Source organism: Anomalospiza imberbis, chromosome 17, assembly GCF_031753505.1.
Source record: "Anomalospiza imberbis isolate Cuckoo-Finch-1a 21T00152 chromosome 17, ASM3175350v1, whole genome shotgun sequence".
In the NCBI taxonomy this organism is placed as follows: domain Eukaryota; kingdom Metazoa; phylum Chordata; class Aves; order Passeriformes; family Viduidae; genus Anomalospiza; species Anomalospiza imberbis.
This window is the reverse complement of record NC_089697.1, coordinates 6285558-6312654: the sequence shown is the minus strand read 5'-3', so window position 1 is coordinate 6312654 and position 27097 is coordinate 6285558. Positions and strand designations below refer to the sequence as shown.

Genomic DNA, 27097 nt, shown 5'->3' with positions numbered 1-27097 from the left:
GGTAGAGATGTGAGTCTCAAATTGTGATATGCATTTAGGTGGTGAATGAAATCTCTCCTGTAGTGGAGGTGGCTGCGCAGGATATGAATTTGCTCCTTTGTCATCCTTCTCTACAGTTTGCCTTATTAATCAAAATCAGCATTGGCTTGCTTCGTGGTACAAAGCTGTAAACTGCTGCAAACTAGCACAGAATTGCATGGTGTTCAACTCCTTGTTTCAGGACTAACCTCTTCAGTTGTCCCAGGTTTAGCCACCACTAAATATCTCAGTATTTAGCTTGCACGGCCCCATGAAATTCTGAGTTTAGAGGGCCTAATAGCTTCTATAGCAATACTTCTTTCTTGAAGCTGAAAGTGTTTGCTGGCTCTTGTTGGATTGCATGTCTTGCACTCAATGCCCTCACTTGCCACAAAAAATTTATTTCTGGTCTTGAGTGCAAATTGTCATTCAGCATCTGAATAAGCGGTAAACTCCTTTATGAATGATTTTGTGCAATGACTAAGATACTGTGCTTGCATAAATGTTAATCAAACTCTGTAAATTGCTGTGTGCTTATATATTATGAATATTATGATTTGAAAAAATGCAAATTTGTTTTGAAACCAAACCTGTTTTTCTTGCCTACATTTCAGTCAGAACTAAGACATGGTCCGTTTTACTATATGAAGCAGCCACTCACCACAGACCCTGTTGATGTTGTACCACAGGATGGACGGAATGATTTCTATTGCTGGGTTTGTCATCGGGAAGGCCAAGTCCTCTGCTGTGAACTCTGTCCTCGGGTTTATCATGCTAAGTGTCTGAAACTGACAGCCGAACCAGAGGGGGATTGGTTTTGCCCAGAATGTGAGGTTAGTTTGATATAAGGAGTGGATTTCTTTCTTGGTTTTGAGATTTAAGCAGCTTTTTCTGTGTTCTGAAATGTTTCTGGTTTATTCCTATTGCCTCTTGGTCAAGGTACCAGAAAAACTTGTGCCGAAGAGGAGGCATCCATGGTTTTGCTTCACCACTTTGTATGTTACCTGCCTTGTGTTTGCCTTCTTAACACGAGTCTCCAACTTCCGTTGTGTCTCCAGCTCTAGAGAAGCACCATTTCAAAGAGTGATGTCTTCATCAGGCACCAGTAATTCTGAAATCATTCTGAAGTTTTCACTAGTTTGACTTGTGCTTCTTCTTGTGGGCTGATCAGCTTTTCAACAGTGCAGAAAAAAATGCACTATAGGGTCCACATAAACAAGTGGGTATTTTGTTACTGTGGAAGAATTTAATCATTCCTCTCCAGCGATTTCTGGGGAGAGAATACTTAGCATCCAGATATTTGTAATGAAAGCAAATTGGTTTATGGCATGTTTTCCTCTGATCACTTATTTTATTAGAGCCCAGGTGACCTCACTCTCTCACATTGCTCTGAACCCACATTGTATTTGGGGATTTTATGTATTCGCATATTCATTTTGTGTGACCTTGAAGATGCGGGATAATTTTCCACTCTTTTCCTTTTTTCTTCTTTTTTGATCACATACACAGGTGAAAACCCAGGTAAAACAGGCATCTGAAGTACTTCCATTGCATTATCAGAAATGTTTTGTTTCTTATAGAACAGCTGTTGTATTTCATTTGACTGCTGGAATGTTGCAGTGGAGAATGATTTATCTAGAAATGTTTGCTGACAAAGTTTTTTTTTAATCTGAACTTTTAGAAAATCACAGTTGCAGAATGCATAGAAACACAGAGTAAAGCAATGACAATGCTCACCATCGAACAGCTATCATATCTACTGAAGTTTGCACTACAGAAAATGAAACAGCCAGGGGTAAGGACATTTTTGTTGTTTTCTTCTTTAAATACTTGGATCATGTGTTTGTCAGAATCTGGGGTTTACTTGCTTTAGTGGATGATGAATGTTTAGTTTATCAGATTGTCTGTGGCAGCTTCTGTTCTATCTGCCACCTGTCTAGCACAGACAGATTAGTTGAGGTTGTACAGACTGTTTTGGAGTGCATTTAAAATGTAATTTTGTGATGTAACTTCTGGATGTATTTTCAGTAGGTGTTACAAAAGTACAGTGTGGTTTTCCAGTGGAAGGTGGTGGTTTCTCACTCTCTGAAAGTGGACAAAGCTGTCTCACTCTCTGAAAGTGGACAATGCTGTATCAGACATAAAAGGGCAATGTGGAGACATGATCTCTTCCCAATATATTTATACGGACAGCCCTAGGCACTGACACTCTATTATTGATTATATGTGTTGAAAATGTAGCTTCTATCTGTTATTAGCAAGTGTTCTTACCACAGAAGGTGGTTGTATCACATACTTTTAAAATGCTAAGGAAATTCCTTCAGTGTGTCTAAAACCTGTGCCATTGTGTGTTATAAATCACAACAGTACCTTTTACAAATCCCCCAATTTTTGTGATTTTTGCAATTCATCACGCCCAGCATATGAAAAATCAGTTAAATGAGACCCTTTAGTTCCTCTTGTTCTACTATTAATTTATTACCTCACAACGTTTTATAATTACCTTTGAAGAATTTTGTCTGATAACATAGAAAATGAATGAGTGTTGTGTAATTGATGAAACTGTTCAGTATTAGTAACCAGTGTGGTTATTTTCTCCCCAACAGACAGAGCCATTTCAAAAGCCAGTTTCACTGGATCAACACCCAGATTATGCAGAATATATCTTTCATCCAATGGACCTTTGTACATTAGAGAAGGTTTGTATGAAGCTAGCTGAGGAAGGTCCTTGAGTTTGATTGCTATCTGTAGCATTTCTAAAATGTTTGATGGCAGGGAGAGAGAAGGTTTTGAAATTATTTTGATGGTGGGGTGGTTTCTTGGTTATTATGAAATTCAGTTTTACAGCTTAAAACCAGTCATATGTTAACTGAACTTCTCTGTGTTGTCTGAGCCAGTCACAAATGCTTGGGAATAAATAGTGTGAAAAAGACAAGCTTACACTGCTGACTTCCTTCTATTAAATTCATCTGATTCCATGAATGATCTCCAGGAGAGACTTCTTAAAGCAGGATTTACATTTGATCATTATGTTGCATTATGTTTCATTTGATCATTATGGATCATTGGTTCATTAATTAGGGACCATTTCATGCATATCCAGGGGTCATTCCTGACTGATTTTACTGATCATTCAACAAATACTGTAATCTCCACTGCACCCGAGGTGTAGAAGGAAAAAGAAACAGTCAAGAGGTGGATAATGGAACTTTCATTCTCAATTCAATAGTAATTTGAAAGTACATATAATGAAGAAATTCTCCATTGCTTAATGAAGAGTGAAGCATTGCAGAGCTTTGTTCTGTCAGGACCTGGTGAAGAGACAAGTTTTCATTCTCTGTGTCCTTACAGAGGAGGTTGATGTCTTTATGGTATAAAGTATGGTAACAAAACCACGGGACTGATTTTATTTAATCAGATTGCTTTACCCACTAGGTAGACTGTAAAATCAAACATACTGTCTAATGTAATGTGACCAGTATTTTTTGTGGGTCTTGTAAAAATTAAAACTGCTGTGGAGTGATAATACATCAGCAGAAGAAACCAAAAACTTTTCTGCAGAAACATTGTGTTCCTAACTGTGTTAGGAAACATGGTTTTTTGGAAATGTTTGAGATGTTGATCTAAATAATTCACTATTTAGATTTAATTTAGACATTTTATTCACTATTTAGATTTAAGTCATACATTTTCAGGGCAGTCAAAAGGCACCTTGAATTTGAGAGATTCTTAAGCGTTCTTAAGTCTGCAGTAAATAAACATCATAGAATCACAGACTGGTTTGGGTTGGAAGAGCCTTTAAAGCTCATCTTGTCCCAGCCCCCTGCTGAGAACAAGGACACCTTCCACAGGACCAGGTTGCTCAGAGCTCTGTCCAGCCTGGCCTTGAACACCTCCAGGGGTCAGTTTATTTATTGTATGACTGGTAGGACACAAGATTCAGGAAGAATGTCACTTTTTACTGATTTCTGTTTCCTGATACATTCTTAATTTCTTCTTTACAGAATGTTAAAAAGAAAATGTACGGTTGCACTGAAGCATTTTTGGCTGATGCCAAATGGATTTTGCACAACTGCATTATTTACAATGGGGGTAGGTATTAATGTGTACTTACAGCCTCAGATATCAAACCTTGACATAGTTAAAGTCATAGAGCAATTTATAGACTTCTACACTGAAATTGTTTTCCTGTTAATGACTGTAGTGCCTAAAAACAACAAATTTTTTAACAAGTGGCATAAATAGAACTGTAGGGCCAGATATAACCTGTGTTGCCACTTACTCATTCCATCTTAGAGAAGACATTTCAAATAAGGTAGAATCATAGAATGGTTTGGGTTTATAGGATCATTGAATGATTTGGACCTTAAATGACCTGATCCAATCTGCATAATTTATTTCCAATCCCTGAACTGCTGTAATGTTTTGCATCATACAGCACTTAATTGAGACATAATTGAGAAAATCATACAGCAAATCCCTCATTGAAAGCATGTCAATGGTGGGAAGGCTGCAACAGGCTACAAAAAGGAGCATTTAAAGATTATTAAATGTTACATTGAGAAGAAAGTGCTGATGTTCTGCTTTGCAAGCATGTAGTTAATGCATGTGTTTTTACATAGTTTTTTTAGATCTTCTCTTTTGTTTTTATGGCTGACTTTTATATCTGAAAACTGTTGATTTTATCATAGTTCTGCTACAACAATTTTCTTGGTTAAAGCATTTTATTGTTTCCTCAGGAAATCACAAATTGACACAAACAGCAAAAGTTATCATCAAAATCTGTGAGCATGAGGTATGAGTGCCCCAATTCAATTAATTGTTCTGTGTGTTTAGTGTTCCATGTCATGTATTTGTGAGTGACTTAATATGTATTTTCCAAGATGTGTAGTGCAGATTTATAATTTTTGTAGGTTTCCTTGCATTTAGGTATGCATATCCATGGCCTACAGAATGGCATTTGGCAAAAGCATTGCTAATGTCTCTTCCACTAGGATATTCACTATTTATAATTAAGACTTGTGGGGTGGGGAAGGAAGAGGAGAAAATGGATATATGGTTTCTTCTCAAAGGCACCTGTCTTGTTAATGAATATTTGGAGCTGGAAAAAGAGACCAACATCTTCTGATGCATAGATGTACTTTTTGTGGTTCTTTTACTTGAACAATATGATTTTCTTCTGAATGAATGCAAATGACCACACTTTGGACTCTGTTTAATCTCGCCAATCATTTTGCTTTTTCTTTCCAGATGAATGAAATTGAAGTATGTCCGGAATGTTATTTAGCTGCTTGCCAAAAACGCGAGAATTGGTTTTGTGAGCCTTGTGTAAGTTGAGAATTATGGTAGTCTAGCTACTACATTAAACTAGCAGTTCTCATTTGACTGTTATCCCCTCTTTGTTTTAAACCTATGGTGGTTACTGAGACAAGGAAAGCTGCTGTAGTTTACCAGGCAGCTTGTGCTGGCATATCATCCTTGTGGAGTCAGACTGTCTCAAATTACTTAGCTGTAAAATTACAGGTTTTCACAAAAGGATTGCTCCAGTTGAAAATAATTGTAAAGACTGTCAGCAACCAGTTCACAAGTTCTCTGTCCTCAAATATAAGGTAACTGCCTTGTGCCAGCAGTGCTTCTGTGTGGTGCCTTCAGTGCTCGCAGAATTTCTGAAATGTGAATGCCTCTTTCTGCAGATGTGCATCATTTTAGACTTGGTTTTTCTTTTGTGATCTGTTGATAGGTTTTCTGTTTCCTGTTTAATACTGAACCGAATGTGGGAAGACACCTTAAGATTCTCAAGTAGAAGTGTGTAATCCATCAAGTTATTTCTTGAACTGTCCTGGTTTCAGCTGATAAGGGTTCCTTTTCTTCTTAGGAGCTGGAACAGTGCTGTGTTTTTGATTCAGTATGAGAATAATGTTGATGACACACTGATGTTTTGGTTGTTGCTAAGTAGTGCTTACCCTAGGTCAAGGACTTTTTAGTGTCTTATGATCTGCCAAGACACAAGCCTAAGTGAAAATTACAGCCTTTCAAAGATTGGCTCTAGCCTAACTTAAGTTATGCTATATGTTTGGAGGGGACTAATAAAAATAAAGGAATAAAGAAGTGCAATTACAACCATTTTAATCAAGATGTGTGAGGTTTTATGTTTAGCAAGTTTTTATAATATGATATATAATATAATTTTATCATTTTGTCCTCTCAGGATTTATTTTGTTTATAGTAAAATGGAATCTTGTATTTGGCAAGTGCCTTGTGCATGTTGGATCTTTATTGAATCTAAGTAATACATACAATTTTTAAAAAATCATCTTTATTATCAGATTTGAAGGTAGTACTGCTTACATTTTCTTATTGTGTATTTTGCCTCTTCCTCTAGAGCAATCCCCACCCTTTGGTCTGGGCTAAACTCAAAGGCTTTCCATTCTGGCCTGCTAAAGCACTGAGGGATAAAGACGGGCAAGTTGATGCCCGTTTCTTTGGCCAACATGACAGGTGGGAGTTGAACAAAAGCATGTCTTTGGCTGTGCTTGAAAAATTCGTGTTGTAATTTTGTGTGCTTGCAAGCTTTTGGATCCTGTCTTTAGAACCTTGACCCTAACAAAAACTGTGTAATACTGTAGCAAACACAGTTTTAGTTCCTTACGTGATTGTAAGATACCTACGTAATCTGGTGAGTATGCAGCTTAATTCCTGTGTCTGGTGTCGTGCTGGGGAGAAATGCAGTTCTTGAATGTGGAAGAAACCAGTCAAGCCATTTATGTTGACTAAACATTATGGGACTATGTACACCTCTGTAGGTTTAAAAAATACAGAAATATAACCTGTGTTGAAAATGCCAATTTTGCTCTGAAGGGAGTTCTCTGTACTTGTGAATCCTCTGCTTTGGTGGACACAGCCATGATGAATACAAGTTGATTTGTCATGAATTAGAAATACAAGTCTATAATAACAAGTCTATAATAACAAGTCTATAAAAACATATTTAAATTTTAAATAAATTTAAAAATAATAATTTTTAAAAAATTCAACTATACAGGGCCATGGAATAATTAAGTCAAAGTTCCTTCTATATTAGGGTCTTGGGAGGCAGTTTCAGGGTCTGCTTCATTTAATGATAAATAAAATCTGTCCAGTACTTGCTGATGGAACTTTTCCTGGCACTGAGGAGTTTGGCCAACCTGGCCTGGGGTGTAAAATGTTTCTAAGAGGGTGCTTGTGAAGTATTCATTTCCTTCCCTGTTTTTTCCACTTTTGTGCTATGACAGTTAGATTGTTTAGCAATGGTTATCTTGCAGTTACATAGACTGTTCCAATTAGGAATATTTTGTCATTTGACCAGTGTTAAGTCATCTTTTGTTGCTACTGGGTAAAGTAAAATAAGCCAGGGATAATCCAAGGCATGCAATTTGCTTACTTAGCAAAACTAAGCGCTGAAATATTAAAAGAATGTAATGATGGTTCTTTAAAATTATCTGAGCTATCCATATCTTTATGATTAGGGAAAAATGAATTAGTATGTGCATAAAAGCTGGCAATGTCCATTCACGGTATGAAATGTAGTTATATTATCTTTTTTCTTTCTGTTTTCTATCTAGGGCCTGGGTTCCAATAAATAATTGCTACCTCATGTCTAAAGAAATTCCTTTTTCTGTGAAAAAGACTAAAAGCATCTTCAATAGTGCAATGCAAGAAATGGAGGTTTATGTTGATAACATTCGTAGAAAATTTGGAGTATTTAATTATGCACCTTTCCGGACACCATATACTCCCAACAATCAATACCAAATGTTGTTAGACCCTGCAAACCCAGCTGCTGGAACTGCAAAGACAGACAAACAAGAGAAAATCAAGCTGAATTTTGATATGACAGCGTCACCCAAGATTCTGATGAGCAAGTCCATGCTGAGCAGTAGCACAGGTCGCAGGATTTCACTGACAGATATGCCACGGTCACCGATGAGTACAAACTCATCAGTTCACACTGGCTCTGATGTTGAACAGGATGCAGAGAAAAAAGCAACTTCCAGTCATTTTAGTGCCAGTGAAGAATCCATGGACTTCATTGAGAAAAATACAGGTAAAAAAAGGGAGGTACAGGACTTGGGAAATGGGCTAGTTTTATTCCCTGTACTTTTTAATGACAGGCTGTATTATGACTTGGTTTATGAAGAAATTTAAAAAAAAAGGAGATGCATTTAACTTTCAGTATCACAGATAAGAAAGAACAGTTCTTTCTGTCCCCTTGAGAAGGAATGAATAATCTTGTAAAATGACTAAACCCATTCAATTTAAATAGCAGGAAATAGTTGTAACTGTTAAAGTGAATGGAGAGTGGAAATAAATACAAAAAAAAATTAGAATGGTCATGAGTAGGTGTTCTGGTTTTAAATCTGTCTTTATTAATTTTGTACTTTTTCAGCTTCTCCAGCACCAACAAGAACAGGTCAAGCAGGGAGCTTGTCAGGCAGCCCCAAACCTTTCTCTCCTCAAGCATCAACACCAATTTCTGCTAAGCAAGAAAGAACTTCCACGCCAGGAAGCATTCTGAATCTTAACCTTGGTTAGTTTTTATATTTGAAAACTTAATATTCTTACAGCTGAACAAATTATGGTGGTGTCAGTGCAGCATAATATGAACAAACGTGCTTGTATGTGGCTTTAAATGAACAAAGGTCTTTAAATGAGGCACACATGTAATTATTGTTTTATCAGATTTTACTGGGGTTTTTATCTTGTAAAAGAAAGTTTCCGTTATTGTTTCTTGTTGATGAAAGGAAGTAGTTAAAGGATAATTTTTTTCTTAGCTGAACTGTAAAAATTAATGTGTCTAAACAGTAGGTAAGTTTCTGGAGGTTGTAATTACATGAACATTGCTGCTCTTCACCACTCAGTCTCTCTCAAGTGATTTGCTGGCAAGGTTTTCTTGTGATCTTTAGGATTTAGGATTTACTAGGGCTTCTCTCTTGCTGCCTTCACATCACCTCCTCACTGACCATCCCTCTCTAGGGAGATGAAAGGAATTAGCAGAATTCTTGAAGTCTTGAAACTCCCTAGAAGTAAATTTTGGGATTGTGGAATTTTGAAAGATGGAGTAGGTAAGTACTAAGTTGGTAAAATAGTCCTGCAAGCCAAACATGTAAATCAGTTTCCTCAGTCATGCTTTGTTCCTGTGGGTGTTCTGATTCAGTTCTGGTTGCTTTTTACCTCCACGTGTTATTCCACAGAGAACCAGGATTTTGCCCCTTTGGTGTTAGGTATTTCGGGAAGGCTTAAATTCAAACATTGAATTAATGTCTTCAGTGCCTTACAGATATTTTGATTCTGGATACAAGCTCACCAGTCTGTTTTTCAGTGGGTCACATGTGTGGACATAATTGTAGAATTAATTTCTTCTGCTGCACTGCAGCTATTTGTCACCTCATCTGAGGTGACAATGCATTTGGAAAAACATTAAGAAATACCTAGTGCTGCAGTTGTTTGAGCCACAGATGGGAGACATCAGCTGGAACACTTTGAATAAATAGCATAGATTGGAAAAATCTGATGTTATGGTCCATGAGTAATACCATAAAAGAAATGCTTGTATGCTCTCAAGTAGAATATCTGGGTGTTTTCAGGTTTAGGGGAATTTCCTTTATTAAATATATTTTTTTGTGGTGAGAGTGAACAACCCTTCTTCATTTAATAGTGTCAGCTATGCCAGACGTGTTCTTCTGCGGATGTTAGAATTTTTCCAGTATAACTCATTGTGTCTCTTTGTCATAAGTGATGTGAACAGAGTTTCTCTCTGCAAAAACAAAAGTGAGAGTCCAGAAAACAAAGACACATTGCATCTTCAGAAGAGTGCTAGGAGGATTCTGTGGTTTGCAATTCAGCAAAAAGGAAGGAAAAATAAGAGAAATGAACCATCTGTTGCTACTGGCAGACTTGCTAATTTGAAAAATGGAGGTGTGAATGAGCAAGATATACAGGGATTTTGGGGGGAAGAATAACATGTGTCTGATAGTATAGGACCTGCCCTTGGATAACAGAGGCAGGAAGCAATAAGAATGTACCTTGATATGAAAGGCAACACTGTGTCATATTTAACTGCTCTGGAATGAAACTTGAAAATAAAGCACAAATGCACATTGTGCCAGTGTTACCTTTTGCCTTCTCTGTGGCCTCTGGCTTTTCTCAGCTTATGGCATTGGCTCTTCTGATCCTACCATGAGCCAGATAAAGGAGCTAAATTGGCCAAACATCCTTCTCTTCCTTTTTTTACCCCTTCTTCATGGGTACTTTCTCTTTCCCCAACTAACTCCAACTGGTTTGGTGCCCTGAGCACTGATGGAATGTCAGCACTCCTAGCAAAGGGTAAAGGATAGGACTGTGATATACAAATACAGCCTCTGCAATGGGAAAATTGAAGCAAAAATGTGAAACTTAATTGCTAAGACAATTTTACCCTTAACACTGTAGTGTGTATTCTTTGCAGACAGATGTGTGCATTTCAGAGTGAAAATTCTCTACACGTAGATAAAAACTCCAAGATTTTGCTGACGTATACTGAGAAATGTGCTATTCTTTCTTGAATTTACTAATTTATCCAGTGAAATAATCCACATTTTATATGTATTCTCATGACCTAAGTTTTGGATTTTAAATGATGACTATAAAGATTTTATGTGTCTTATACTATTATGAAGATTTTATTTCCATTTAATTTTCTCTGTGATGGTAGTACTCCTAGTAGTAAATACCAGCAGTAGCTTGGTTGAGATGCTGTCAGACAGCTTTACAAACCTGAATGGGGATTTCTTGATAAATTCACATTGATGGAGAAAATGTCCCCATAATGGATGCATGTATTTTGTGCGTGAAGAGAGGAAGAAGCCATTTTTGTAGTAAAGTCATTTTAGAGTTACTATGTAGCCCACAGTTACAAAAAAAAGTGACGTATGTTTCAGATTGCCTGCATTGCTCTTTGGTGAAACGTGTTTTATCTGGATAGCCATCTCGGTTCTTTGTGTAAAATCTTTTTTCTCAGTTTGTGTTTGTTTTTGCAGATCGTAGCAAGGCCGAGATGGATCTGAAGGAGCTGAGCGAGTCGGTGCAGCAGCAGAGCACCCCCGTGCAGCTCATCTCTCCCAAGCGCCAGATCCGCAGCAGGTTCCAGCTCAACCTTGACAAGACCATCGAGAGCTGTAAAGCACAACTGGGTGAGTGTCCCTCAAGAACATCAGAAGGATACACTTAAACTGGAGGCCAAATAAGTTTTTGGCTAGTAAAACCATAAATATTTTCTGTTAGAACAAGAGTAGAGAATATTCGAACTCTTTCAAGCAAGTAGAATGCACTGAACTAGTTTGCTTTAAAACACAGTAAGATCTGATGCTTCAAATTGTTTTTGTACCATTCTGATGTAGATAGTATGAGAGGATTATAGTCTTACCTGCTTCGTATGTTGAAAAATTGGAGAATTCTGCCTAAATTCTGTCAGTTGCACAAAGTAGAATGAATGTAAGTAACTAACTATAATCAGGTGAATAGCGTTGCTGATTTTTAAAGTGGCTTCTTGTGGATAAAAATAATTCATTTTTGTATTTGCCAGCATTGTGTCCTGAGTTGAGCAAAAGACCTTGCAGGCAGTGGGAAAAAGCAGTGAAAAGAGGGCCACTGAATGAAATAAAAATGTTAATTGGAGTATGTAGAAGTTCATTCTCATACATTATGGTGCTGGGATAGGGCGTTAAGCTTTGTAGCTTAAGCACTGACAGTTAAGGTAATGTGTACACTTTGTTCCAGTATATAGAGTATTTTCTTGGTAATGTCAGTCAGTCTGATGTCAGCATGGAATGTACTCTTCTTCCCACAATTAGGAATAAATGAAATATCTGAAGCTGTTTATACTGCAGTAGAACACAGTGACTCTGAAGATTCTGAAAAGTCTGATACCAGTGACAGTGAATATAGTGATGAGGATCAGAAATCAAAGAATGATCAAGAGGATGGTGAGGACAAGGAAGGTGCAAGAAGTGACAAAGAATCATTGAGCTTGAAAAAAAAACCTAAGCCTCCAGCACAGAATGAAGACAAGGAGGAACTGAAAAGCACAAGTCCAGAAGTGGAGAAAACAGAAGAACTGGTCAAGGAAAAGGCTGTTTCAGACACTGAAAAAGAATTTTCTGAAAAGGGAAAGAGTTTACAGCATCCTGCAAAAGAAAAGCTGAAAGGTAAAGATGAAACAGACTCTCCAACTGTGCATCTAGGACTGGACTCTGATTCTGAGAGTGAACTTGTCATCGATCTGGGAGATGATCATTGTGCTCGTGAAGGAAGGAAAAACAAGAAAGAATCTAAAGAATCTTCTCCTAAACAAGATGGTAGGATGAAATTATTTCCTTTCGTTTCCCCTCTGTTCTGTAGTGCTGTTACCAAAGGTAGAATTGCCACCTTTATTTTTGCATTAGGATAAAAAATAGCTATATTAAAACAATTTTTAGGAGTGATTTTTCATCCTTTGTGACTATGAAAAAAGTTTTCAGTGCCCCTTGTAGTTTCTGGTTTAAACGAAATTAGTTTTACTGTTTGCTTTCAGCAGAGTGGAACTATGAATATCCATAATTTTTGCTGGGCAGGACCCAGCACTTGGTCTTATTGAACCTGATTAAGTTGTCCCAGGCCATTGATTCAATCTGTCAATATTTTTGCAGAGCCTTCCTGCCCTTGAGCAGATCAGCACTCTTGCCCAACGGGGCGTCATCTGCATTTGGTTATCAATGTCAGTTCACTGTTGTTCAGAAAGTTTATAGTTTATTCAGTTACTGCTCAGACATTAATCCTTGAGAATTTTTTTTCTCCTGAAAGAAATTGGGATGACAGGTGAAAATGGTAAGGCAGAAACACCCTAAGAAGTGCTAACCTCTCGCGTATCTTTTGAAATGAGGTCAGGCTGGTTTTTCTTGGTTTTGTATTTCTTGTTTTGCTTAGTTACTGATGCATCTGAATTGCCACCACTTTCAACTACACTGAAATTACTTTACTTGTAGAATATTGATTACTTTTGAGGAAAACAATTCAAAGCAGACTGGAAGGTATATATAGCTGTTCCAAAAACTAGATGGAAAATTACAAATCAGATGTGTTGGTGAAAAGCTGGCATAACATTTTATGTTTGTTCAGTTGTAGGTAAAACTCCTCCTTCCTCCAGTGCAAGCACCCAGCCTCTACCAGAAACTCCAGTGCTCACCCGCTCCGCATCGCAGACCCCCCCAGCTGGTGTGACAGCCACCACCAGTGCTGCTTCTACTGCCAGTGCTCCCTCTGCTGCCACAGGGAGCCCTGTGAAAAAGCAGAGGCCTCTGCTGCCCAAGGAAACCGCCCCTGCTGTGCAGAGGGTGGTGTGGAATTCTTCAAATAAATTCCAGACGTCTTCTCAGAAGTGGCACATGCAGAAGGTACAGAGGCAGCAGCAGCAGCAGAGCCAGCAGTCTCAGTCCCAGCAGCCTCAGTCCTCTCAGGGGACAAGATATCAGACAAGACAAGCAGTTAAAGGTACCCACTTTCCAAACTCAAATGTGCCTGTGGTGCCAGAATTCCCCAGTAGTGATCCCTGTGCTTCAAGGGTGCCCAGCCAGGAGTTCTTCTGTATAAACAAAATCTCAAAGTGTGCTTCTACTCTGATAAGTGTCTTTAGTATAAAAGTTACTCACTATGCTTGCTCTTTCTGGTGCGTATTTAGAATCATGTCTTTTTAATTTAATGACAAAAAATTGTGTGTCTGTATAAATATTTTTGCTTTTCATAGCCATAAAAGATTTGGAAGGGTGAACTGAATAATTTTCTGGATCATATGCTAAAACCATTAACTATTCCACTTGCATGTTTACCAATGTCACCTCAGTGTCTACAAATTGTTTCCAGTTTTATCTGACAAGCAGCAGATCTGAAGGGTTTTTCAGAGTATAATTTGACAACAATGAAATTACCCAGGCTTCAGGATTTATCTTTGAAATCCCTGTTGTTTAACAAGACTTTGATGCTAGTTTACTGAGCAAACAGCCCTGGCATTTCAGAATGTTTTCACAACTGTTTTCTCACCATCCCTTTGCTGGAGCCTTCACCAATAGCTGGCACAGGGTAGCACAAGCCTGGGCTGCTTTTGCTTCCCTTCACTTAACAACAACTTTATGTAATTCAGCTTGTCATTTCAAGACAAGAAAAAGTTTTAATAAACTGAGGTGTTTACTGCTGTGCCTGATCAGGAGACATTCTCCACTCTGCTGACACCACTGGGCACGCAGGTGATCTTGTAGAGGAGAGAGGTTTGGGTGATGGTTCACATACAGACATTTACAGAGGCTCATTTCTCTGGTCCCAGACTGCTTTTGTTTCTGTCATTTAAGCAGTGTTGAGGAAATGGTATCTTTCTGCGTGTAGACTGCACAAATTGGTACAGAAATATGCAATGAGGAAAAATAAATGTGAAAATTGGAGAAGTTAAATGCAAAACTTTTAATAGAATCATGCTTTAATATATACCTTAATAGTATGGGCCGAACTTCATGTTCAGCCCATGAGTTTGTTTTCTCAATATTGTTTACTATTAAGCACATCATGGCAATGTTCCATCTTAGATTTCCAGACTATAATAATATTTATCATGTGAGAACTATAAAATCTATAGATTTCTTATATACTGAATTGGCATAAATAGAAATAGAGCACATAAAGATGAATAAATTGTTTATTTCAGTAATTCCACTACTGACGAAATTGGCAATGAAGACATCTTTTATAATATGAATCAGTAAAAATAGCTTAAAAAGTTTTATTCCTTGAAAAAATACTATTTTAAAAATACTCCAGCAGATCAGTCATTAGAACTGAGTGAGACTTCTGTACTGGCCAGTCTAAAATGATAAGCTTCAAAGTTATATTTACTTCATTGCCTCTAAGCCTTATAGTTATGTACAAGTTCAGTGGCTGAGCACTGTTTAATTAATCGTTAGATGGCACCATTGTATAAATAATACAAATCTGAAATGGTTACATGCACAGAGTTTAGTTAGATATTAAAGGTAGAAATTTGCCTGTTGTTTTCATAATTCCTTGTGTGATTGACCCCTTCAGTGTTCTCTTTTCTTAGCTGTGCAGCAAAAAGAGATCACCCAGAGCACTTCCACATCCACTATAACCTTGGTCACAAGCACTCAGCCGATTTCCATGGTTACCAGCTCTGGATCTGCAAGCACACTTTCTTCTTCACTCAACACAGACTTGCCAATTGCAACAGCTTCAGCTGATGTGGCTGCAGATATTGCTAAATACACCAGCAAAGTAAGTTCTGGAGGAAGGTTTTAATGAAGTTGTACCTTTCTCTTAAAACACCCTGTAGTTTCATCAGGTGGGAACTTGTCATAAATGTGTGTTCAGGCATGAAACAGATGCTAAGTTGTTAAAGAGAAGGGGTGCTGTAGTACTGGTCTCATCATAGTGACTGTGAGGGAAGGGATGTGAGCTTTCCATACTCTTTTAGATTAAAAAAATCAATGAATACTATATATTTTTGCATTGGGTTTCTTCCCCAAGTTCATAGTTTATAACTTTTTGTTTATAAATTATATCAATAGCAATTTCTTAGAAAAGTAGAAGGTCAAACAATTCACCTGTTCAGGACACTTAAAAATCAGAGTCCTGATTGAAATTGTTGTGCTCTATCTTATAAATAATTAGAACCAGGTAAATGTCATATATTTAGAGAGAGAGAAGGGTAACAATATAAATTCCCAGTAGAGGGATTGAAAGAAAATCAAAGTGGAAATCTGTTAAAAATATATATAAAAGAATTATTTATTTTCTTTTTGTCTTTCAGATGATGGATGCCATCAAAGGAACAATGACTGAAATATATAATGATCTTTCAAAAAATACTACTGGAAGTACAATAGCTGAGGTTAGTGTAAGATTTAAAAAACAACTTCTATTTTAAGTCTGAAAAATGTAAATTAGTGTTTATATATATATATATAAATGTGCCACATAACTGTATCTACAAAGTATTACATATGGAGATTGTCAAGAGATAACTAATTCCTGTGCTGTTTCAGAAGTAATGATTAGAGTGGTGGAAAAAAACACTGAAAAAATACCAGGTGGGCTCTGTAAGACAAGCATTAAGCCATCAAGCCCAGGTCCTTCAATCTTCTGTCAAGAATTTGTCACCTTTATTAAAATCATAAATGAAGTTGGTTTTTTAGAAAATATTTTTTTAAAATGTGTAGTGCAGTAGCTTATTACAACCATAGTTTTTAATACTTCTTTAAAATACTTTGAACATTTTGCATTTTTAATGAAATTCTATACATTGCATTTAATGTTCTGTAAGGGTAGGACTTAGAATCTTCTCAGGGTTTTTTTAACCTTGGAAAAAGCAGTGCAAACTAAGTATGAATGGGAACAAATAAAGCTCAAAGTGAGATGATTTGTTTACTTACTTTAACAAAAATAAGGAAGTCATTGTTTTGAGCAAAAATATTTGTATTCCTGATCCACAGTGAATTGATAATCTTGCTTTTCTAAGCCTCATCTAGTTAAAATAAAAGAAATAAAATGTCCTGCTAATAAATGCAAACAGCACTGAGGAATAGGTTCTTGATTCCAGTCAGAAATTTGAGATGTGACAGTTTCAGAGGAATCAAGTTTAACAGAAGTTAATGTAAGTTTAACAGAAGTTTTTTGTCTTCAAAGAATCCTGTGCTCTTTATGGTGAGCAAATCTGGCAAACAGATATTTAGACTACTTCACACTTTGGTTTGGGTTTTACTATTGTCTTGTCCTCATGTTAATATGAAGGAGCCCTGATGTAAACAATGGCTCATTGCTTTGGGCATGGTTTTTATACAATAATTATGTATAACACACCATGCCCTGTTTGTTATTACTAACTATTAAATTTTTAATATTTAGATTCGGCGTTTGAGGATTGAGATAGAAAAACTTCAATGGTTACATCAACAGGAACTTTCAGAAATGAAACATAATCTAGGTATGAAAATGACAGTCCAAAACAGTGTCAGGTATTGTCCTACACAGAAAACAGAAATGCTTCTAGTATGTGTTGCCTTCATCACATTGTCCCTCTTGGAACTAACACATTTTGCTTTGTAAAGAAACTAAGATACGATGAACAAATGAGATGAGAGAAGAGATGGAATCCTCTATATTTTCTGAATTTGGAGCAGAACAAAAGTTTGGGCTTGCAAAGACAAAGCATGTTAGCAGCAACTGCATATGTCCTTTTTGTGCTTATGCTGTATTCTGGTCCTTTGTGGGACATCTAGAACTAAAGTGTTAAACAAATGGAAGGTAATGGTTAAAAATCATGGTGCCAGAATAAGAAGAGAAGATGGAAGACTTGGATTTGTTGAGTAGGTATGAAACAGATGCCCAAACTCAGGGAATACCTTGACTGCTAGTTTTAATTTCATGTTATCTTTAAACTTATGAATATTACTGTTTTGCTCCTTGCTGCTGGGGAGTGGAAAATGCAAACCCAACTTTCTCTGGATTTTGAGTAGAGCTGACAATGGCTGAAATGCGTCAGAGCCTGGAACAGGAACGAGATCGTTTGATTGCTGAGGTGAAGAAGCAGCTGGAACTGGAAAAGCAGCAAGCAGTGGATGAGACCAAGAAGAAGCAATGGTGTGCCAACTGCAAGAAAGAGGCCATCTTTTATTGCTGTTGGAATACCAGCTACTGTGACTACCCCTGCCAACAAGCTCACTGGCCTGAGCATATGAAATCTTGCACACAGTCGGGTAATGGTGCCTCTTACACAGCTGGGGGGGTTTGGGTGGGTGCTTGGGTCCACAGTGACTCAGTTCTTCGCGTGCAGATGTGACTCTGAGGAGGGACTTGTGGACTGGCTCCCTTGAGTAGTGGCCTCATTCTGTTTTTTCCTTGATTTTAGCTACTGCGACACAGCAAGAAACAGATACTGAAATTAGCACAGAAACACTAAATAAATCCTCCCAGCCCAGTTCAAGTGTGCAGTCTACACCCACAGAAACAACCAGCACTCCCAAGGAAAAGGAAGGTTCAGCTGATAAAAGCAAAGAGAGTGTTACAGTGAGTATCATCTCTTCAAACAAAAATAATGTGTAAGATTTCTCTGAAACCTACCCCTAAAGGCTTCCCTGGATAGGCCAGGAATTTATAACCATTTTTATATTTCAAAGAGTGCATTTTGTGGTTTTTGTTCTTCATCTTGTAAAAAAACTCATTCTGTCCTTTGGGAACACCCTTTCCCCTTCATTTATTCCCAAAAAAGCCTTGTGTTGGCTTGACTGATCCTTCCAGCCAAGGGGGACTGGACCTGTTTCTCTCTCTCTCTCTCCAGGACCCATCAGTGTAGCTTCTGGTCTGGATCTTTCGATACAAGTTGCCTTCTGATAAGCAATACTGACTGCAGCACTTCCAAGCCCTTCTTGCCTGGGGGTTCAGAGGCCAAGCTCAAGACCTGCATTCAAACCAACTTACTTTCTCACCACAGACTGCCATTAGGGTACCACAATGTTCCATCACACTGATACAACACTTCACCTGGATCTACGGTTAACGGAGCAGTTTTGAAATCCTCCATAGCATCTACTCTGATAGTTTTCAGTAGGCAAGGATGAGCAAATGCTCTAAAAAAAGGGACTTAACATTGCATATATAGAAAATGTTTATAGAGAAGATTCTGCTTTATAGGTAGGGCTTGATTATTAGCAATTTTGGCATCATTTTTTTTCTGCCCTTGCAAGATTTATTAAATGAAAAATTTTAGTGGGGGGGGGAGGGTGGGGCTGATCCTTAAAACCCTTACACATGATCCTCCACATCAGTAGGAGCCTTGTTGTATTTTAAAATATTAAAAGCAAACTAATTTTGTAGTATTGTGATTCCAGCATGATGTCTCCTCGAGATAGTCCTGTAGAATTGGGAAGCATAGTAATTTAGAGAGCTGTGTTCATTTCTTGACACTTTTGCTACTGTCTGGTGTTAGATCTCTGGGCTTGAAATGTCATCTGAGGGAGTAACTTGGGGAACATATTTGAAGGGGGGAAAAGGAAAAGTGCTGTTTCACTTAAATGTTTTGATGAAGTTGGTTAAACTCTGGCTCACTTACTTAATGTTTGTATGCATTGTTATGGCAGCACAAGCTTTGTATTACTGGGGAAGTAGGGAATGTGAGACCTAAAACTTGCCAGGGAATATTCCAGTTATACAGATATGGAATTGCTTTTATATAGATGTTCTACCTGAAACATCATGCTGTATACATTGATCATGTTCATAATTTGAATTTTGTTTTATTAACAAAGAAGTAACCTGTGAATTCATTAAGATGCAAATTTTTAACACAAAGAAAACATCCAACATAAATTGTGTATCATAATAATAATAATAATAATAATGTAACAACTAGGTGGAATTTATGTACAAGCTGAGACTTCTACTGAGGTTGCCTGTGCTGTCTCTGCAGATAGCAACAGGTGTGACAAGCAACCAGCCTATAAAACTGGTCCAGGTACCGCAGACCACCACCTATATTCCAACTACTCAACCCACAATTGTAAGTACAGCATTATAATTTAAAGTCTGCAGCAATGCTGTTCCTGGCATTAAAATTGTTCAGTATCTCTGGGGGGTTGTCTCCGTCTGCTGTTGTATCAAGAGATGAATTCACTGGTATAGTCTCAACTTGCAGTGCAAAATGCTTTATTTTGCTGTGCAACATTCCACCCTTTCATTCCATTTGTGATTGCAAGGATTCAGAAATCTTTAAGTCTGGCAAAGGCACTGAGGACAGGCAGAGGCCATTTCACATTATTGGTCTGTTTCATGTATATACTTGACCACAACATCAATGTAAATATATAGAATTCATTTTAAATATCTTTTAAATATCGTTTTGTCTATGGTATCCTAAAGAGATTTAGAGATTTAATTATTTCTGAGCTATGTTTGATATTCCTGTGACATCTCAGTACCTGTGAAAAAGAATATGCATTTGTCAGCAGAGTCTCTCCCATGCAGTCTTGCACATTAGCATTATGAAATGAGAAATCGCATTGGAATCAGACCTGGGTATTTTCCATCAAAGGCTTAACCAAGGACATCCGAATTCCCTAGTGTCAGTCACGGTAGATGGGACAAAAGTGAGTTGGATTTTTGTATTTTTTACACCGTATTAGCCCGTTATTTCAGCTGGTTGTGCTCTGCAGTGCTCATGTCAGAGCCAGCTACTGAGCTGATGCTGCCCTGGTCACGGCACGTGCTCTGCCTCTGTGCTGGGTTCAGCAGGGAAGCCCATGTGTGGGTAACTTCACTTCTGACTTAAAAGACACTGTTATAAGCTATCTGATTTAACAGTGTGCCTTTCCCACACTGCGACTGTGAGGCCTGATGTGCTGTAGAAGTTCCTCTGTCTCTCTTTCCCCGTGCACACCCCCAGCTGCAGGACACACGTGTTGGTGGATACATGCTCATGCAGAAACAGTGCTTCACAGCCATCAGATTCCACACAAACACAGCTCTTGGTGGGGATGGAGACTTCCCACATTCCTCACAGCATTTCAGCTCCACTTGGTCTCAGCTGAGACCACTGTGCACCTTGGCAGCATTGGCCCTGAGTTGCTTGGACTGAACTACCATTAAGAATAAGGTTTTGTATGTGTTTTAAAATCCAATAGTAGACTTCTAAGACATCAGGCTTCTTTTGTGAATAGCTGTGAGGTTGTAAGATCCTACGGTGGTTTTGTGTAATATTCAGAAAAATGGCAGTTACCCTCATCTGTTTTCTGTAACACAAAGTGTATTGAGTTATGTAAAGCAGAATTGGAAGGTGTGAAAGGTTTCCAACTTTATTTGTGCATGTTTAGAACTTTGTACACATTTGCATTAGTCTTGCACAGCTACAGACACCTCTGTATTCTAATGACTGCACGTGCAATTTAAATAATTTTAAACCTTAGTGCATGTTTAATATGTATGCAAAATGTACATATGTGTAAAACTGGCAGAGGTGGAAAATTTACCTCTCAGGGAATGATCTTAACACATTTAAGGAGTCTCGCACATTCCATATTCCGATCGCGCTAAGAACTGAAACTTAATTATTTCCATGTGTGTAAGTGTGTGTATTTGAAAGGCAACTGTGGCAACCTTAATTTCCCCACCTCTAGTACTGACAGTAACTTACATAATGACTTAATTAGAATTCAGTTTGCACTTTGTGTCCAACTAGGAACAACTTCCATTGTATCTTCTGGGTACCATCTCCACTGAACCTTGTAAACACATCCGATATCATTACAAAATGGCAGTAATTTAGAATTTATTTAGCAAATTGGTCCCATGTTTGTTTTTTATTCTTCGTGCAGTTAAAATAATGTAAAAATATGAACCCATCTTCTTTGCATTCCAGGGAATGGAATGAGTAGGCTTCTGGAAGGCACAGACTCAGTCACAAAGGAGCTGTAATCCATCTCAGCAGGGATACTCAGAGTCTTTGTGGAATATCATTAAGACACTCATGTGGTTTCTTGAATCAGTGTGGGGAAACATTGGGCTTCAGTGAACTTGTATTTGTTCTTCCATGTCCTCTCTGGAATGTCACACTACCATTGGGGGAAGATCTGTGCATCCCTTTCAGGTTCCTCAAAATCTCACTCCCTGTTTCTTCCACAAGATGTTGTGAACTGAAATGGATGCGTTTGTCTGATCACCAGTTGTGCATCACTGGAATTGTGTCGGAACACACTTTGCAGTTTGTACGGTAGAGACATTTCTAGACTTTCTCACATTTTTGGAGGAAGGTTAAGATACAGACTTTAGGTTCAATAAATCCTCTTACAGATTTCCAGAGTGATGTGACCTTGACCAGATTGTTTAACATTCTTGTGCCTTTGTCTCTGCATCTGTAGAATCAATTACCATCTGTAGAGATGTCCTGAAACCCCATTTGTCGAGATGTATAAATCATGATCAGTATGATGGAAGTGTAAAGTTTATTCTATATTAATATTTTTACAGGGTGTGTAAGACAGTTCCCAGTAATGCTGATGTTTTTGCTATTGATTTGTGCAGAAGTTAACTTAAGTACTTTTTTTGTTCAAATGGATGTTCTTTGTTCTCTTCTGTGTAGACTGAATGCATGGGGGAAAGTTCCTTTTGGGGAAAAAGATTTAAGTAACGTGTAACAAGAATATACTTATAAACAAGGGTATTTTTGTACTCCAGTTTGATTTGTTAGAACTTTTTCAAATGACAAAGGATTTTTTTAGCCCTTTTTCCTCTTCCCACATATTAGTTTGCAGAAAATACATAACTGGATGTAACTCTGAAACCCTCAGCCTCCAAGCACAGGCAGTGTGTGCAGCCCCTATAGCACCTCCTGTCCCTGTAATTCTAGAGCAGTGATGAGAACACAGAAACTCTTGGCTATAGGGAAGTAATGCACTACTCCTCCCCTGGAATGAGGTAATACTGTGGTAATAAAGGTATTAGTTCTTGCACAAAATTGGAACTTGTTCTGGATTTCCCCTGGAAAACAAATCTCTATTTCTGTGGTCATGTTTATGTGACCTTTAACATAACAATCTGTTTCTCTTGGTTTTAATCCACAGACCATTCCTGTAGTGGTAAGTCCTTCTGCTGGGACAGTGGCAATGAGAACTGGAGTTCAGTATGTTCAGACCACAATGCCAGTCCAAGTACGAAGAGTCTAACTGCTAACAAGAAGTTCAGACAAATGTTGGAATAAATAAATCTAATAGAAATGTGACAGATAAACACAGTTCTTTGGATTAACCTCAGAGGTTCAGACTTTAGCTTTGTGTATGTGTACAAAGCATTAATTACACTACATTAATGTAAAGCATTAGTGCTGGCTTAGAAAAGCTAAGGACAGGTAAGATCCATATTAAATCTATGCTTCTTTTGTAAATAATGTACAATTTGTGGATGTCATTAGAGTACCATCTCCTTTTTATATTTGTATTGACTTTAACTTATAAAGAGTGTTTGAAGTTGGAAAAGGAAGGTTTAAAAGAGCCTTACCACAACCTAATGCTGAGAACTGGTCTTGGGAAACTGCGTCAAATAATCTAATACAGAAAATCTGAACAACTTTTTGCATTTGGAGTGAAAAAAATTTCTGCACTTTGAAACTCTTGTGGAATTTTTCTGAACAACCAAGTGATGAAGGATATCTCTTTTCACCTAAGTCTATCAGGCAAATTATGGACCTGAAATCCATAAAAATTCATGCTGTTTTTCACAATGACCAGGTTCACAACAAATATTAATGTTGTTTACAGGTTAAAATTATTTTTAAATTCCAGTCAGTCTAAGATCAGAAAATTTGCAAAGTGTAATAGCAGCTGGTTGTAGCAGGATTTCTGATTACTGATATCAAAGATTGAGGAAAGTAAAGTTTGTTGCTATGCTTCACAGTTTTCTTATTTTTTAAAAATCCTCCCGAAGGACTTTGAAAAAGAACTAGGTGTGGAGAAAAACATGGATTGGGAAACATGGGCCAAGGACTTTTGATGCTGGGCCAGAGCATGTATTATCTATATGATGGAATTTCTGTTTTTCTGTAAGCATGAAGCAGTGCAGTATGAGAGGAAGTACCCCCTGGAGATGCTGTCTGTTACACTGAGGCTGTAGTCCCATTTTGTATGTTGTGTAAAACGAAAGCATTGAACAAAGCAAAGGTGATGTATGTATATGAGAAAATTAATTGTATGATATCATTCCAGTACATTGTTGTACATTTTAGTCATGTTGATTTCTCCCATTGTTTATATAAGAATGCGGTTTGTACAGTCTCCAGCTAGTACCCAGATTAGAGGGAAAAAAGTATTAGAAGAAAAAAAAAGTGAGAACAGAATATTCATTAATTGCAGTTGTGTCAAAACTAGCCTAGCTGGCCTTATTTGTGAAGCATAATTGCTTTTAGCATATGGAAGTATTTTTTCACATTTTCTTTGTATAAAATTTGTATTAAACTTAAATATCTTTTTTGACAATTGTGTTTCTTTGTGACTAAGACAGGTGACACACACGATATGCTTTGGGTTTCTCCAATTTTTCAAGAAACATCACAATTTTTTTATTAAACTGTTTTAGAAAAATGTTCTGTGTTGCTGGATTTCCAGTTTTGGTTCAATCTGGAGGAATTTTCATTTCTGCAGAATCTCCAGATCACAGGTAATTTCACTTAGGTTGGCATCTTCTGTCTCAGGTGTTTGGGACCTTTAGATACAAGCCTGTCCAGTTGGATGTTGTGTACCATTTATTCATTGGCTGGGATTGGTGTTAGGTGTATTTGTGGGTAGAAATGGCACCTCTGAGTGCCACTGCAGCCCCTCAAGAGTGCAAGACTGGGCAAGACTTCTCTGTGTGTGTCTTAATTACAAGTTAAAAGAAACAGGCAGTTTAGGAAACATTGTAAAATCTTGGAATATTGTCTGAAGTTCCTGCTCCTGCAGTTACCTTGTTCTGGGCATTTGTAAAGCAACCACAGTTCATGTTCCTAGTGCTGCTGTTTACAGAAAAGCACAAAGCTTGAAAGCCTGAAATGAGGCTTGGCCTTTCCCATGGAACTTGGATGCTGAAGCGAGCCTTGTGTTAGAGGAAAAAGGAAGTGATGTACAAGTTGTTGTAGGAAACCCCACTGCTTTCTGACACCTGTTCTGGCCTGTGGAGAGCTTTTTTAAAATTATTGAACATTGTTTTTTTTCTACAGAAGAGATGTTTTCTTTCCTCCTCTAAAGTAACAGGTGACCAAATGCTAGTAAAATATGTAGAAAATGTAGAAATACATAAAACCACAGGTGAAGGAACTGAGTGAGACCTGTACATATGTCTGTGCATGTTCCCAGGCCTTCTGGATGTTCCTAAGTACAAAACTGCTGTAGATCTCCTCTTCTATCCATGATCAATTGCCAGTAAATCCTGATACTCTTGCTGCACTGAGAGATGAATGTGCCACGGTGACTGGAAGGAAGTGGTGGCACCTGTGTGACAGATGTGTTCCTGACCCTTGGTGTGTCCCACCCAAAGCTCTGCTAAGAATGTCAGCAACAAAACCAAGAGCTTTCAAACCTCTAAATGGATTCTGAAAGCAAAATCTTCCAAGAATCTTTAAGAAAAAACCCAGAATCAGTGCTCAGACAATTGACTCGATTAAGTCAGGTATAAAATTTGGAATTTCAAAGAAGATCAATTAGCTGATGGATGGGGTATTAAAAGCTGAAGTTGTGCTTCTCTGGGAATGTGCAATCCCTGGCATTTATTCCTCTTTCAGAAGTTTATTTACCAGAGCACTTACCTTGTAAGCATTAATCAATTCTCCATTGACTTTGTCACAAATGAGAAGTTACATCACAAGTAAAGGAAACCATTCTTACAGCAGGGAAACCTTGAGGAAAAAAATTCCGCTCAGCAAGCCCTGTGCTTGAAAAGTGACATTTTGCATGCAGTTGTGCTAAGTCCAGAGAGCAGCTCTTTGCAAATGCCCCCACAGTGTGTACTGAAAGGCTTTGGTCATGCTGATGTGTCACAGCTGCTGTGGGGCTGCTGCTTTGGATTGATTTAAGATCAGATTTTCTGCTTTAGCTTGGCAGAAAAATCCCCTCTCAGCTCTAGCACTGTTTTCTCTAAATGTTTTTAGAAGTTAGGAGTATCCCTCAGGTTTGTGTAGCACTTGTGTAATCCTTTGAGAGGTGAGGGCTGTAGCATTTGCTGCATCTCTAACCCCTCCTTCCAGGGAGGCTTTGATCCTTCTGACCTTACCTGGTGCCACAGCAAGGAACAATCAGCCATTTTCAAACAAAGAGATCCACCCATGCCCAGAGAATTTGAATATTTTGACAGCAAGATTACCAGGCCAGCCTTGAGATGGGGAGCACACATTCCACCTCCTACCTTTAGGTCCAAGAGTGGTGGCAGAGAAGGCAGGTAGTCCAGTCCCCCAAAATGTAAACATGTTTTTATTGAATGCCTTTCACTCAGCACATGGTACTTTCCCCCATCCTCAGCCCCAAGACGGCAGCATAAGGCACCGTGTAGACACATGCACAGTCCATGTACCCTCTTGGTAAGGTTCAAAACCACAGCCACGGTTCTTACCAGCAGTACCACGTGTCCTTACTACTCATGTACACAATATGATTCTCCCCAGAGTTTGTTCTGGAGAAATGGACTATTAATTTAGAACAGTAAGACTTTCCCCACCCTCCCCCACCCCCCAAAAGCCAAATGAAAAACACAGGTACAGAGCTTAATACCAGAGTAATGAGATTAGTTCATAAATTAAAAAAATACACAAAAAAAAAAAAAGAAGAAACAAAACAACCAAAAAAAATCAACAGTTTCACTCCTATTTTCAGAAGGTCCTGTGTGATGTGATGGATTGTGCAGAGACTCCTTGCTGTGTCCTCTTCCCCTGTGAAAACCAAGAACGCTGACAGGGAGACCCAGACTTGTAGCATTTGCCTTGTTGATGGCAAAAAGGCCATTAGAGCTCTGTGCCTCCACCTTAGCCAGCAACTGCAGCATCCCAGCGACTGGTCAGGAGGACTTTCCTCTGTCCAAAGGAAGGAGGACTTGAGACAATATTCTTTGGCTGCAAGTTCTTAAAGTCTTCCACTGAAAGGGTTCTCCTTCAAAAAAAGGAAAAACTGCAGTTGCTGTGGGATTTTTTTTTTACTAAGAAAACATTGAGGAATAGCTGGAACCGATGTAAGAGTCTGAGTGAAGCCCTCCCAGTGCTAAGATGTTGGGGTCTGCTACAAATATTCAAGTTCCAAGGCGTGCCGAAGAGCTTCCAGGTCAGCGTGACAAGAGATTCTCCAGAAGGGCATGTTGTGCTAGAGTGAAACCAAAAGAGTGCAATTTTTTTTTTCTGTTTTTGTATAATACTGAGATCAAAACAACTTTCTTAGCTTGTACCCTCAGGAACAGAGTTTTGTACTTGGCCACCAGGTTGTCACAGTGCCAGAGGCAAGGAGGCTCATCTTAGGGAGGGAGGAAGGGA

General features: G+C 38.2%; 2 protein-coding genes across 17 annotated transcripts in view; one reads left to right on the top strand and one right to left on the bottom strand.

Moving 5' to 3' along the window:
* The window catches only part of ZMYND8 (zinc finger MYND-type containing 8), a 48927-nt gene extending 24841 nt beyond the window's left edge, over positions 1-24086 (top strand). The window contains exons 4-23 of one of the 11 annotated variants that reach the window (XR_011004735.1): positions 633-851; positions 1700-1813; positions 2625-2717; positions 4023-4110; positions 4758-4813; positions 5269-5346; positions 6401-6516; positions 7620-8101; positions 8444-8584; positions 11073-11225; positions 11886-12389; positions 13189-13560; positions 15155-15345; positions 15881-15961; positions 16975-17053; positions 17586-17825; positions 17978-18135; positions 18407-18571; positions 19535-19624; positions 21479-24086. Coding sequence is in view for 5 of the 11 variants with exons in the window: in XM_068207605.1 (XP_068063706.1) it covers positions 633-851; positions 1700-1813; positions 2625-2717; positions 4023-4110; positions 4758-4813; positions 5269-5346; positions 6401-6516; positions 7620-8101; positions 8444-8584; positions 11073-11225; positions 11886-12389; positions 13189-13560; positions 15155-15345; positions 15881-15961; positions 16975-17053; positions 17586-17825; positions 17978-18135; positions 19535-19624; positions 22680-22781 (3357 nt within the window). In the remaining 6 variants the exon portion in view is untranslated. Of the gene's footprint in view, positions 1-632; positions 852-1699; positions 1814-2624; positions 2718-4022; positions 4111-4757; positions 4814-5268; positions 5347-6400; positions 6517-7619; positions 8102-8443; positions 8585-11072; positions 11226-11885; positions 12390-13188; positions 13561-15154; positions 15346-15880; positions 15962-16974; positions 17054-17585; positions 17826-17977; positions 18136-18406 lie in introns of all 11 variants that reach the window. The other 10 variants (XR_011004734.1, XR_011004737.1, XR_011004736.1 and 7 more) reach the window with 10 other exon arrangements.
* EYA2 (EYA transcriptional coactivator and phosphatase 2) overlaps positions 23201-27097 on the bottom strand; it is a 91688-nt gene continuing 87791 nt past the window's right edge. For 5 of the 6 annotated variants that reach the window (XM_068207615.1, XM_068207613.1, XM_068207616.1 and 2 more), the window contains one exon: positions 23201-26930. In XM_068207615.1, the coding sequence (XP_068063716.1) occupies positions 26850-26930 (81 nt within the window). In that variant the 3' untranslated portion in view covers positions 23201-26849. The remainder of the gene's footprint in view (positions 26931-27097) is intronic. The other variant, XM_068207611.1, reaches the window with a different exon arrangement.